The sequence below is a fragment of the Crinia signifera genome, chromosome 1, assembly GCF_055691185.1.
Source record: "Crinia signifera chromosome 1, ASM5569118v1, whole genome shotgun sequence".
Taxonomy (NCBI): Eukaryota; Metazoa; Chordata; class Amphibia; order Anura; family Myobatrachidae; genus Crinia; species Crinia signifera.
The window spans coordinates 411,058,137-411,072,788 of NC_139217.1; the positions used below are offsets into that span (position 1 = coordinate 411,058,137).

Here is a 14,652-nt window from a genome sequence, read left to right on the forward strand (position 1 = left end):
ATTGTGTGAGGGGCACTGCTGGGGCATTAGGTGAGGGGCACTGCTGGGGCATCATATGTATAAGCAGGAGTACTGCTGGCATTATGGTCTGTGGCATAATGGGCATCAGTGTGGGGCATAATGTGCAATGGGCATAATTTTGTGTGGATTAATGTGTAATGGGCATCACGGTGCGGCATAATGTGTAATGGGCATTATGGTGTATGACATAATGTACAACAGGTATTACGGTGTGTGGCATAATGTCTAATGCACACTATGGTGTGATGCACAATGTGTAATGGGCATTACGGATAAACAGTGTAACAGTGTATATTGATTTAAGTAGCCTTTCATTGTTTGGGTTTGATCTGTGAGGCATACTATTTCACTGTGTGGGCCTTCATGTTTATATGTCATTGTGCAGCCTTCAGTAAACTTAAGCGTGTGAGGACAACGACCATTCCTGCGGTAACCAATGTCTGGTCATGCAGGTTGCAAAAGAGGTGTCAGGTAATTGTTTTCCTGCTAGTTCACACTCGTTATAATTAGACCACGCCCCTTATAATTAGGTCACACCCGTTTTTGGGAGCGCGCCTACGGCGAGTGCAATTTATTCAATATCAAATTATATATGGGCGGGGGGGGCACATATTTTACTGTTTGCACTGGAACCCAAATTGGCTGCTGATAACTATTAGGGTGTATGTGTGTGTGTGTGTGTGTGTGTGTGTGTGTGTGTGTGTGTGTGTGTGGGGTTATGTGCTGAGTATGGGCGGCTGTGCCAACTATCTATGAAGGACTGTGCTGACGTTATAGGGGAGCTGTGATTCTATGGGGCTGTCCGAAATTCCGTAGGCGATTTTAGTGGCCCTCGGGCTTCACTGGATTTTTTTAGGTGGCCCTCGCTGTCTTAAAGGTTGAAGACCCCTGCTAGGGCGTGGATGGAGAATAGGAGGCACCGTGCCGGAAGCATGGCAAGCACAACAGTACACATGTCGATAATGTTGACATTCGGCAGAAAGAAACGTGAAAAATAATTTCGACCTTTTGACTGTCGACCTGCCCATTGTCCACCTAATGCTTGTGTCAACCTTCTGACCCCATTTACATGTGTCAACCGACGCCTGTCTACTTATTACATGTGTCAACCTAAGCCCTGTCGACCTTCCTACCCTTTGACCTAAATACATTGACACATCTTCTCTATTATAGATCTTTTCACCTATCACACCTAAATCCCTGACCTTCCTAATGATCGGGAATTACAGCTTGTCAGACGTTGTACTAGGGTATACTTTTCAGGCAGTGTATCATGGTGAATTTCTAACTGCTATATTTACATCAGCCTCACACTTGTCAAAATGAATGCAATTTGCGATACAGAACGACATTCATTTGTGCGTACCTCCTAGGTATTGTGACACCGAGGGTAAGTCATAGTATAGGCAGATTTATTCATGCACAAAAAGTACCAATTTCTACCTGCTACAACAAGAACATACATGGCTCTATACAATGGATGAGTGGAGTTACTTTGTGTCAGTAACATATCTGGCAGCCTACCAAATGTTAATTTGCTCTTAGCTACTTGAGATTAAATGTAATTCCTTCCCTGAGCAGTTTTAAAGTAAGCAAGCATGAAAGCATTTTCTGAGTAATCTGGGAGGAATTGACATTTAAATGAGTTAGCATTACATCTGCACTTTAAGGCTATTCATTTCATAGATAAATTAACTACATTATTCTCTCTTTATCTTACGTTTTGAAAGAAGTCCATCAGCAGAAGAAATGGCAGTCCAGGGTCAGCTGAAAATGCTCTTATCCCAACCATGCTGTAATTGGAACTTGCTTCTCGAGACACTGCTGCATCCTGATTGTCTCATTGCAAGAACTTTGCTGACTTGCTCAAGTAAGTACGACCTCTATATATGTACGGTATACACGTGTATGTGTGTTACACATGTTTATACAATATATGTGTGTTCTGTGTGTCTAGCTGGTAGTGTATTTGCTTTTGAGCTTGTTCGTTTTACCTATGTATTTACAGTATGGAGCTTTAAAATGAAACTATCCATGAAATACAAAATGTCATAAATTGGGGTATTTAGTGTGACACAAGTGTTTGGAACACATGCCCTGCTTAAATCCAGGTAGGGGACATGCCATGCTACTGGGTCAGAAGAGCAGTAGCATTATCAGATGCAGCTTCTTACAGCTATAGCATCAGGTGACACAGATTATTTACGCTTTTAAGCCAATAGTCAGAAACTGCACTTTGGTATTCGTTAACTGGTCCTGATATTTTAATCATAGACACATTGAAAATGATTATTGGCTTAAGGCATTACTTCAACTATAACATCATGTATCAAACCTCCTGGTACATAGCTGCAAACTGCTTCAGGGATGAGAGATGGGGTTTAGGTTGCAATTACGTAGAAGAAAATAAAATGAATCAGACAAGTAGAACACCCAAGTCTAATGTTTCCTTCTGGGCTATACTAGACTAGTTGGATGTGGTGCAGTCTGCACCAGTTTCCTTCTAAGAATGGAGCCAACAAATGAAATTATTTAAAAAATCGCCAGTTAAGCAGTCTTGTTTTCTTGTAGTAAGCATTTACCCTTAGAGTAACTTGTATTAGAGCTACAACTTTTTGTATCATGAATATTATTATTATTATTATTGTAATTAACCTTTAATGTATATGGTGCCACAACAGTTCCATAGCATCTAGCAACATACATAAACACATGAACAGAACAAGAAAGCAGTGACTTAAATAATTGCAGTACAAGTGCATCTTTTATAAACATTGCTGCGTCAGCAGCAATAAACAAGGGTTAGATAAAGTTTAAGGCAATAGGTGGTAGATGGTGGTTTTAAGTAAGGGAAGGAAAACCACATGAGGGAAGAGGACCCATCTTATAAGAGAGTACATTCTAATCCAGGGGTGGCCAAACCGGTCCTCGAGATCTACCAACGGTCCACGTTTTCCAAATCACCCTGCTGGTGCACGGCTGTCGTCAGTACTAACTGTCACATTTCAAACATGCAGCATTCATTCTATAGATCCACAGATTGCCTGAAAGACATAAACTGTTGGTAGATCGTGTACTTCATATTGTTGAGTTACTTCATTTTCACAATGTGTTTTTTTCTTTTATTGGAAACCAGTATTTGATCAGGTCGATCAATCGGATGGGGACATGGGATCTGCTTATATGTTTATTGCACATGGAGACAACTGTGGTCTGAGGAGAGGTAGATGTCTGTCACTTTCAGTTCTTTCCTCTGTTCAATCATGTGTGTTCACCTCCATGTAATAGTCACCTCCGCTCAGACCAAATACTTTGATCCTCTAGACACAGTACACATGCGCTACATACCTTTAGTTCATCTGACATGCGTTGTGTGATTCCTAATGGTAGCGGAAATAGATACTGCAGGGTACTTTAATGTAGCATTGAAAGCCATGGAGTGTGTTTTCCTTTAAATGCCAGCAAGTGGAAGGTTAACAAACACCTAGCATTAGGAATGAAGTGTTCTTCATGTGTAAATTGGTCAGGAAAGGAATATTTAGCATAACTGAAAGAAAGCCGAGGAATAAATGCATGTTGATAGCTTTGTCTGTGATGTCTTCTTTACTAGATTGTTATATCCAGATAGTGCTTCTCATTAGTGTTATTTGACCTTCAAAGCCCATGGAGCCACTTGTTATTTCAGTACCTAATTAATTAACGTCTTCCGTTTTATCTGTACAGCAATCGTTCTTTGTTTTATCTAAATTATTTCCACAGGCAACAAATTATTAAGACATCTTTTTGAGTACGTAACTTCTATATGGTGTACAAAGGGAAGAGTAAGTAATTGGGATAGCAATATTCCATCAGCTTACCTCTGTATAATGGGTACTGGTATTACAGGATAGGAGCTCCGGTTGTATATTATACTGTAGGAGTACTGATACAGTACAGTCATAGACTTTTTTTTGGGATTTTCCATACAAATGAACCATGTCACCATTAATTAGCATGTTAGTCTTGAGACCTTACAGGACTTTCTAGGCTGCAAGGTGAGATAAGGAAGTACATTGTATTTCTACACATCATGATCCCGCACCTGTGAAATTGTCCTCACACGATTTCAGGTGTATGTTTCATCGCCCCCCACAAGACCAGCTCATTGACCTTGCAAAATACTCCACATTGCAGTGACCTTTGCAGTTACCTAATTAACCACAAGTTGTTCCATCATTCTCTACTTCAAAACAGGGTATCCACATGCAAACATAGGATAAAAGGTTGCTTTATGGTCATGATTCATACCTGATGATGGAGCAGTCAACACTCCCCAATTACTTATTTCATATGTGATGGAGATTTGTAAAATTTGAGCCAAGATAGCCAGCCAAGGTGCAAATCAGACAAAAAACCTAGGATTTTTTTTTTTTTATATATATATATACAGAAAACTCAAAACTTCACATAAATATTTTTATTTATTAAATGTTTCTATCTAGAAATTCGGTGAAGTTATTACCTATATAGTGGATTAGGCACAAATGCAGCATTTGATGTGCTTTATGCTGTGATGTTGCATCTACAGTATGTGGGCTGACGTGTGCTGCTGGGTAGAGGAACTCTGTAACAGTACCAGTTCCTATAATATGATACTGTAGCTCCATTCCTCTTATACATCTTTGCTCTTACATATACACAATTCCAGTTATAGGTTATATACATATATTTTTAGCTGGATGCTATTATGGCTACTATTACCCTGTGGACCATTCACTTTGTGTTCCTCCGCCCCTGACTTGTATAGCCTTGGCTTACTTGCTGTTTTTTTAGTGCATTACTTTTCGGCTTCTTTTGCTATAGTGGGGGAATTGTTTTCACATCTAACCTGTATAACCACACATAGCGCCTACCTAATGGAGTTCTGTAAACACTACTTAAAATGCTAAAGTTTTTTAATTGTAGGTTTACTAGATGTCTGTACTAGCCTTAATAGACTTTGTAATCTATAGAAACATGGAGATGCACAGAATGGTTACAAGTATAACACAAGTAAAAACCCCAACGGGACTGGTAACACCAGGAACAATTGTTGTATGAAACCGATTTACAGGCATTTTACAAATAGTGTTGTATCTGTGCAGAATTCCAGAGCTGGCCCTTAACAATTTGGTGCTTTAAGCAATGTTTTAGCTTCAGTCCCCTAGCAGATCAACTTACCACCAAACAGTGTTTATACATGAGCACCAGAAATAACAGTACAACACTCCCCGCTCAGCACCTCTCTCCCAGCACAGCACCTTACCTAGCATAGATCAGATCACAACACCCATCACAACTCACATTACAGTCAGCACCCCTCACTAATCTGATAACTGATCTGACTTACCAAATACTCTTATGGTACAGGCAGCCATGGTCGCCACTGCTTTTCCTGGCTTCCATGCTGTGCGTAGGTTGGACTTGCTGGAGGCAGAAGTATGAATGTGACTCAGGAGCTCCGCTAGAGCAGGAGGTAGCCTTCACCCATTTTTCTTGTTCTGTAGTATAGAATGAGCTTCTGTGCATGCGCCCTGGTGCTCCAATCCGCTGCTGGCCTAGGGCTGGCTCTGACTAAAGTCCTTCGGCAACAGAGTACCGAAGAAGGCTACTATAGATGCATGTATGTTGGGTTCACACAAGGGTTTGACAGCGTGATATTACTATAGATAGAAATTTCATGGAACAATTATTCAAAAAACAAACAAACTAAAAGAGAACCCATGCTATACATTACAACAGCGGTTCCCAAACTGTGTGTGGGACCCTTGCAGGGATGCCTCAGGTCGGTGGTTCAGGACCAATGCAAATTGTTACTGGTCATTGTAATAGGCAAAAGTGCTGGTAGCTGCCAATCATGAACTGTGTGGATTAACAGAAGTGAATGCAATCTAATTAATTTAATATTTCTTTTCCCATATTACTCAATAAGAAAATATTATCCTTCATGAAAAAAATTCTGATACAGTACTTCAAGGTGCTGTGATTTAAAAAACTTTTTGGCACCACTGCATTCCAATATACAGTTTTCATTTTCAAATGTGTTTTTAAGCATGACAATAATAGGATGAGCTTTGTGTAATGGGAATCTAATGCTTAAAAGTCTCAAAATTAACAGATTAAATAAAAACAGCAGGCACTCGACCAAATTGAAAAACGTAACATAAAATGTTTAGGAAGGGAACACTTTTCTAATATAACGATATAAAGCACTTCACAATAAAATCAGCGTAGTAAATGGAGTTAAATCATGTTTAAATAAAAAAAACAACCACATACAAATATTGTTGAAGCAGATGCCACAAGAAGGCAGATTTTTGTACTGCAATTATATATGCAATGATATTACTCAAATTTTGACATTGCCTGTTGTTAGGTATGACCCCACATTATTTATAGCATCTGGTGTTTGTTATTATGCTAGAGAAACTGCTAGTTTTCTAACAAATGGTGTGTTACACAAGAGTGTGCAGTGATAACAGGAGCGACCCAGCTCATTACACTCCCTCTGCAAACTCCTCCATCATTATATTCCTCTGCTCCAGAGGCTGCTTCACACTTTTCAAATACAAGAAAAATGGTATCATTGGAAATGTTGGCAATGTTATATAACTGGAGATATGCTGGCATAGTTAGACATAATAATGGTGCCTGTGACCTTCACTGGGAACCAGCGCCTCATGAGGTGTAGTCATAATGTGTCTGCTCCCAATGGTTCTTGTGGATTAGTCAGGGGTCCCATGAGGAAAGGGTAAAGGTGGGCATTGGGGACGGTCAGAATCTACAGAAATTCACAATGCCCGAGCGCACACCTCCTCCCATGAGGCCTTGGGATTGCAGCTTAATCAGGGTATAGGTCACGTGTGCTTTAACGCAGGTTTTACATGGAGAATGGAGACAGTCGTTGATACAAACCCACATACAGGGCCAGATGTATCAAGCTTCAAAAAAGTAGAGAGTACCAGCCAATCAGCTCCTACTTGTCATTTTTCAAACCAAGTCTGCAACATGTCAGGTAGGAGCTGATTGGCTGGTGGTTTATCCCTCTCCATTTTTTTTTTTCAGTTTTTGAACTTTCTACATGTGGCCCACAGTGTGAGTACTGATTTAGAGCAGAGCTGATCATAGCAATTATTTCGTGTTCATTCTAGCACCCGCTATCTTAGAAAATCTATGCAGTTCCTGGGGTGTCGCTGTCTGCTGTAGTGTTTCTAGCACAGTGTGTACTGTATTTCAGCACTGATATGCAAACCAGACCTGTGCTAGAAACACCACAGCAGACAGCGACACCCCAGGCAGGGAACCGGAACTGCATGGGTTTTCAAAGATGGTGGGTGCTAGAATTAACACTCTTATTGTGTTCATGTCTGGATTTATAACATTTTTTCATATGAGAGAAAGCACAATGTAACACCTCAAGCCCCTGTTATATATGAAGTCATTTAGTTCTGTCATTGTAAAGTGGTCTAACATTTGTCAGAACTTGGAAGTAAAACATTGCTGCAAATTCTGTCTTACCTCATATTCACAACTGCACTACATTCACTTACCTATTCAAATACCTGTCATCTACTACAAAGACTGACAAATGTTTCATCAAGATCACATTACTACTCTAGTGCTCTCTTGTATTGAATTCTGCCAGCTGCTTTAATTATCACACAGATAAAATGACAGAAAGCATAAATCTATTGACTGGCCAGGTCCTTCAGCTGAAGCCGAGTATAAGCCTTCAAATGACATTGTGTTCTTAAAATCAGAGAACAAAGTGCCCATAAGAAAATTGATCCACTTTTTCCTGGAGGACGTTTCTGCTTTGTACATAATGTGCATTTTTACATTAGTTTCTAAATGTTTCATTTCTTATGGTAAATGTATGTGTGGGATTATGCCTTCATGGCCGTTCCAATTTCAGTATATGACAAGCCACTAATGTACCGGTCCGTCGTTACCATTTCCTTCCATGTGTGTTTTATGCCTAAATAACACACAGCTTTCCCAGGAATTTCCAGGAAACATCTGAGTAGGGGGGAGTTCTCACGGCTTACAGTATAGCGGGCAACGCTGCCATATGCTGAAGTGGGCACGTTAGGTGACTATCATCATAGCATAATGTCAGTACCACTTCTACTTCCCCCTCAACACATATCCTCTGAGGCCTCCCAGAAAAATCTGGCAAGGATGATATCTTAAGAGTTTTCAATATATTTTCTTGTCTAAATGTAAGAGCCCCATGCCTAAAATATGCTAAATTGAATTAAAAAAAATAATATGTGCACAATCATATATATCGCAGCATTGGCAACATTTTGTTTTCATTACTTACTTTTATCGGTACTTGTTTCCTAGCACGGCGCCCATCGGGTCCCATCGCATACCTTAACTTAAGGTATGCGATGGGACCTGACGGACCTGATTTTCTGGCTTTTTTGGAGGTTTCCCGACAAATGTAAAATGTAACAAATGTAAAATCGGGTCCATTGTATGCCATTATAATGGCATACAATGGGACCAATGCGATAGACCCGATTTTACATAGGAACCAATGTTAAATGGCCCCCCATACCCAATTTTTGATTGTATACCCACCCTGATGGGTAATTTCTATGTCAAATGCCCCCCCCCCATTGTTATCGCCACCCCACGATGAACGCCAACCCGAAGCGTGGCAAGCGTAGCTAGCCACGAGGGGCGGCGGTACGCGTCCTCCGACCTTTTCATACCCCCACTATCCATGTCGGCGTGGAGTTGATTTTATATAGTGTGGCGAGCGCAGCGAGCCACCGAGCCCGAAGACTCGGGCTCACTATATAAAATCAACTCCACGCCAACGTGGATAGTGGGGGTATGAAAAGGTCAGAGGACGCGTACCGCTGACCTACGCGGGCTCGCTGCGCTCGCCACGCTTCGGGTTCACATTGATCGTGGCGTGGCGTTAACAATGGGGGGGGGGGCATACAATGAAAAATGGGGTCTGGGGGGCATTTAACATTGGGGCCAATGTAAAATTGGGTCTCAGGGACCATTTAACATTGGTTCCAATGTAAAAAAATCTGGTCGGTCGGGTCAATCGCATCGCATGCAATTTGGCTGCATGCATTTAGAGAAGGAAGGATGCAATGCATAGTACATACATTTCTTCTAAAATGCGTATATGCCAAAAATTCTTATACCTGCATCCATAATAAAGGGAGGCTTCAATTAGCCACGAATTAGGCTGCTCGACTATTTACTGCGGTAAAAAACCGGTGGGACTTTTTTGGCATTTAATTAAATGATTACTTTAAGATGTAATAGCTTTCAAAGGAAATTTAAACCTGCAGAGTTGGTGATAACTGTTTAAAAACACTTATTTTAATATCAAAATGTCATAGTGTAATGCATTAACTCTCTGATGCACTTTTCTTAATGAATAATAATGTAATTTAAGGTGTATAAATAGTAAAATACTAGCAGTGCCTACCCGGCGTTGCCAAGTGATTATTAATTTTATTCAGTGATACCGAGTAATTATTAATTTTATTCAATGGTATCTTTTTTATTTCCAATTTTTTTTGTTCACTCACCTTTTTTAATATCTCCTGTAGTAAAAAAAAATATTTTTTACTGTCTTAATTGATTACCAGACATAGCGGAATGATTAGCATAATTTATAGACTGAACATATCCATTTTTTGCAGAAAGCATTCTTACTTTGTGCCAATTTTGTCCACACCTGTCCAAAATTTTTGCACAGTAATATATATATATATATATATATATATATATATATATGTAAAATTAATAAAAATCTCAAGCATGGATAGCGCTAAAACCTGGACTTAGTTAGTGTGCCTTGTGGGCCATGATTGGGACTGCTTGCTCTAGGCTAGGCCCCCTTTTTGGCCAAGAGGGAATGTTAACTGCTCGGGTGTCACCAATCCAATCGCACCAAGTGCCACCGATACTGTAGCGCAGTACTGCAAGAGAGAACTCAACCACATGCATGAATGTGCCCATGCCGATCCCTTTACGTAGTCTTTTATTGTGTTTTAATTTTGGGGACCTCCCAAGTGCTTCTTAGTTGTCTTCTATTATCATTGTCATTTAGTCATATTCACTGGTATTCCGAGGAAATTCACAAATGAGCAGTAGCAAAACATCTCCACCTGCGAACAGATTGTCATTCATCCAACTCTGAATCAGGCCCTAAAATATGTACAGTATGATGATGTGTTGTATATACAGGGTGAGGAAAAACAACCTCCCAGGTTTTAAAGGTTACCGTACTATACTGGTGCCTAACTATACAGCACCAAACTAAAAACTGGCTGGCTGGGGGCAGGGTGATTTGAAACTTTGGAATTGACTACAAATGTGTATCATGAATGAAGGCCACCCTCTGAAATATATCATATTTAAACACAATTAAATGGAATAAAACCTCTATTCCATGTACTTATAAATGATGTACTAATTTTTTAAATAGCACGCACCTTTTTTTATACTCACCTCGTCCCCCAGTGTCAACAGTGGCCATCCAAATAATTTTCAGCGGCATCCCCAGTCCCAAGGATGCATTGCGCGGGTGCGCCGGTGATGTCACAATGCATCCTTGGGAACGGGGATGCCGCTGAAGATGGATCCGGTGGTCGCTGTGGATGACAGGTGACCTCTAGGGGACCAGGTAAGTACTTAATAATAAAAATCTGAAATCCGGATTAATCCCTTATTCAAAATGTTTGTGGTCCCGAGCATTTTGGGTAAGGGATACTCAATCTGTATTGAATTATGTGCCCAGTCCAGCTTTCATAGTACATTATGCTGGAGAGCCCACACCAGTCATTTATCAACATTTGAGGCAACCAACCCCACCACTATTGTTAACGTTTTATCTTACTTTCTCACATATTATGAAGCCGTGTTTGTCAGTACAGTTTTAGAGTGGTCTTAAACTCGGACAAACAGTGAGGAAAAAAATCAAGTTCCTTGAGCTTGCATCATGGCTACCTGTTGCTCTCTGCCCTTTTAAAATTCTGAATGCCCACCTGGGATGACCCAAGTTTCATTCTGTCTTTGGTTACAGGATGGTATTGTTTGTATTGGGCAGCTGGTGTCCTTTTGGCATACACTTTTTTAGCCAGTACCAAATTACTTTTTAATGATCTTCCCACCTATAAGATCTGGAGACACCTTCCCATTTCCCATTTCCTTTCCAGAAAGATATGCAAGGCTTCTCATTGAACATCAACTCTTTACAAATCACTTTACCAATCCCAGGATCTACCTCAGCACTTTGCTTAGCCTACAAATTCCTAAAAGATTTTTATTTTTATATACTACCGCTGACTGGGTGAAATATATTTTTATACAATTACAACCTAAGGACCAGACCACCTTGTCATGCTAATTAGTTGTTCGGTAGTAGAGCTGCAGTCAGGGCTGCCGACAGGGGGGTCTATGGGGACAAGTGTCCTGGGCCCGGCCCCCCCTGCCTCTTTCCCCGGGACCTACCCTCTTGCTGACGGCTTCCAATCCCCATCACATTGGTGGGCTGCGCTTTGTCTGCAGCCCGCCGCACAGCACATCAGCCCCCTAGGTGGAGCCCAGTTCCACGTCCCAGCAGCGCCTGCCGCCCGCTGCCTGCCTCGGATGGTAAAGCAGGCAGTGAGGTGGGCAGCAGGTTAGCCAGTAGCCACCCCAATTGCGATGCTACGCCGTGCAAGGACGAGGAGCCGGAGGAGACCCTCCCCAATATCCCCAGAGACCCAGGATACCCGGCAGTGCCGCACTGGGCAGCCATCTATTCCCTGCAGGTGACTACAAAGACAAGGAGGGTGAGGTGAGGGAGTGCCTGCCAATGCTATTTTATATATATATACATTATATATATCACAAGCAAGGATTTTTTTTTTATTGTTTGATTTTTTGGGGGCCCCGATCTATCTGGGCCATCCTGGGCCCCACAATATCTAGTGGCAGCCCTGGCCGCAGTTTAAACTTGCCCGCTGTTAAAGATGCCCTTTTGGTGCATGAAAATATGTTCCTAGGGTTTTCTGTCGATGGTAGGTAATGTGCTTCATCTGTAGGCTCCCTGCTTCATATCTGGAGGGACTGTGTTGCATTATGTCACTTTTAGAATTTAGTGATGCTGTATGTTTGTCTAGAGAGATGTTAGTCCAGGAAGTTTTGGCTTCTTAAAAAGATCACTAGCTCTGTGTCATCTTAAAAAAGTCACTTCTGAATCCTTTAAATAGTGCAGCCAATGCTGTAATTCCAGTTTACTTGAGAGCTAAGACTCCACAACTATATAGTTAACCAGATTGGATTTCCATATGAACATGGACAACTTCATGATCTCCAAAACTACTACATTTTTTTTAATTATGAGGGTGTTTTGCACCCTGTGTCAATGATTTTGGTGATCTCAATAAAAAATTGTACTTGCAAACTGGTAACTGTAGCTTCGATTGCTAAGTACATGATGTTCATGACTGATATATCCCTATGTAGGATATTTTTCATGTTGAAAGGGGTGTGCAAAATAAGCTACAAACAGAATCAAACCACAAGTTAGCTATATGCGAAATGTGTTTGCATTTCAAATTTTGATGTACTGTAAATTGTGTTGTTCAAATGCCAGCAAGTACCTGGCTGTATACTTAGATATTTGACATCCCAGTATATATTGTTGTGCATGGCCATTATGGATAATTCTAACATCTTCAAAAACACAGGTGTCTAGTGCTTGTTGTCTAAATTTGCATTGTATTTAATGGTTTTTGTTCTTCCTTAGTAACGGAGGTCCAGGAGACAAGCAAATATGGAATGTTAAAGATGGATGCTAACAATATAAAAGACTTAACTTTAACAGAAAATATTCTGTCTGTGTTCTGCTACTGTTCTTTGTCACCTCAATCTTTTACTACTATGCTAGAAAAATATATGGATCAGGAGCAACTTTGGGATTCCCTGTGCAACCAGACAGGTACAGCACTTGTTCATTTTACGCTTACTTTCTTTTTATGTTATCTACTAAAAAGCTGGTTCAGGCAACTCAATGTAAAATGTTGATTTATCAAGCAATGAAAAGAGTGGGAACAGTGAACCAAAGGATACATTGCTCATTCAACCAATCAGCTTGAACCTATCATTTTATAGAATGTAAATGCAACCTGGAAGGCTGATTGGTTGCTGTGAGAATCTTCTCCACTTGTCCAGTTTTCCACCCCTTTGACTGCTTGATCCATCAACCCCCAGGTATGAAATAAATGTAAAGAAATTTGTGAAAGAAAGATGAATGGACCAGACTGAGATGCTTTAACAATATCTATCCATATAATATCATATGCGCAGCTGTAAAGCTTGTGATAAGTGGCATGGTCAGTGCAGTAGGCTCTACCATTTGAAATAAAGCACCCAATATGCTCTTGCTCCAATCCTGTTAAGGGTTATTCTTGGCTCTCATTCATTCCTCACATTCAGTGTCTCTCAAAAACCTGCTGAATCGACACACAAAGCACCATTTAAAGACAAAAACTAAAGCAGTTCTTGTCATCTCCACCCTACTGTGACCTCCATCTTGTAGATCATCCCTTCGTCTATATTTCTCTATTCCTATCCAGTCCAACCTGGAGTCACCAGAAAACTTCAACTCCTGGCAATAATAAGAGACAAGGCTATATAAGGTGCCAAGTGATACGCAAATATTGTAATGCAGCATCCAAAGATCATCGTTGCAACCATCGGTCGCAGCCCTCACTTTCTGAGTAAGCCTCAGTATTTTGTCAAATTTATAGCTTAGACTAAACGGAAATGGAGGTATTTTACTTAAGAGATTCATACCGTCCAAGACACTTGGGAAGTTATGTGAGCATATGTCTGCACAGCGATATTAGTGTTTCATTCCCATTCCTAATCTATTTGCTTAGTGGGCTATTCTGCGTAGGAAAATTGCATCGCATCGCATACCATGGGCCATTGTATGTGCCGATGCGATTTTCCTATGCAATTTATTCAGTGCTCTTTTATTTATATTGTAATGTAATTAGGTATACAATAATGACATACAATGAGGTTTTAGGCACCCCCCCCCCCACTATCCACGCCACCCCGAAGCAAGGCGAGCGCAGCAGAACGCGTCCTCCGACCTTTTCATACCCCTACTATCCACGTCGGCGTGGAGTTGATTTTATGTAGTGTAGCGAGCCACCGAGCCCGAAGCGTGGCGAGCGGACGCGGAATACATGTAAAGTAATCCGCGTCCCCTCACAGGGCTCGCCATGCTTCGGGCTCGGTGGCTCGCTGTGCTCGCCACACTATAGAAAATCAAATGCGTGCCGACGTGTATAGTAGGGGTATGAAAAGGTCAGAGGATGCGGTGCGCTCGCCACGCTTCGGGGTGGCGTGGATAGTTGGGTGTCCCTAAAACCTCATTGTATGTCATTATTGTATACCTAATGGCATTGTACACCTAATGGCATTGTACAGGTGCGATGCAATGCAATGCGATTCCCCGGGGCTAAGAGAGCAGTGAATAAATTACATAGGAAAATCACATTGCATCGCACGGCTGTTATAATGGCCCATGCGATGCGATTTTCCTACGATGTCGTACATAAGAAACTTGGGCGC

At 41.1% G+C, this 14,652-nt stretch overlaps 1 protein-coding gene across 7 annotated transcripts in view; it reads left to right on the plus strand.

Moving 5' to 3' along the window:
- Positions 1-14,652, plus strand: part of KIAA0825 (KIAA0825 ortholog) — a 387,619-nt gene that overhangs the window by 138,179 nt on the left and 234,788 nt on the right. For all 7 annotated transcript variants that reach the window (XM_083151784.1, XM_083151782.1, XM_083151783.1 and 4 more), the window contains 2 exons: positions 1,752-1,891; positions 12,815-13,006. In XM_083151784.1, the coding sequence (XP_083007910.1) occupies positions 1,752-1,891; positions 12,815-13,006 (332 nt within the window). The remainder of the gene's footprint in view (positions 1-1,751; positions 1,892-12,814; positions 13,007-14,652) is intronic.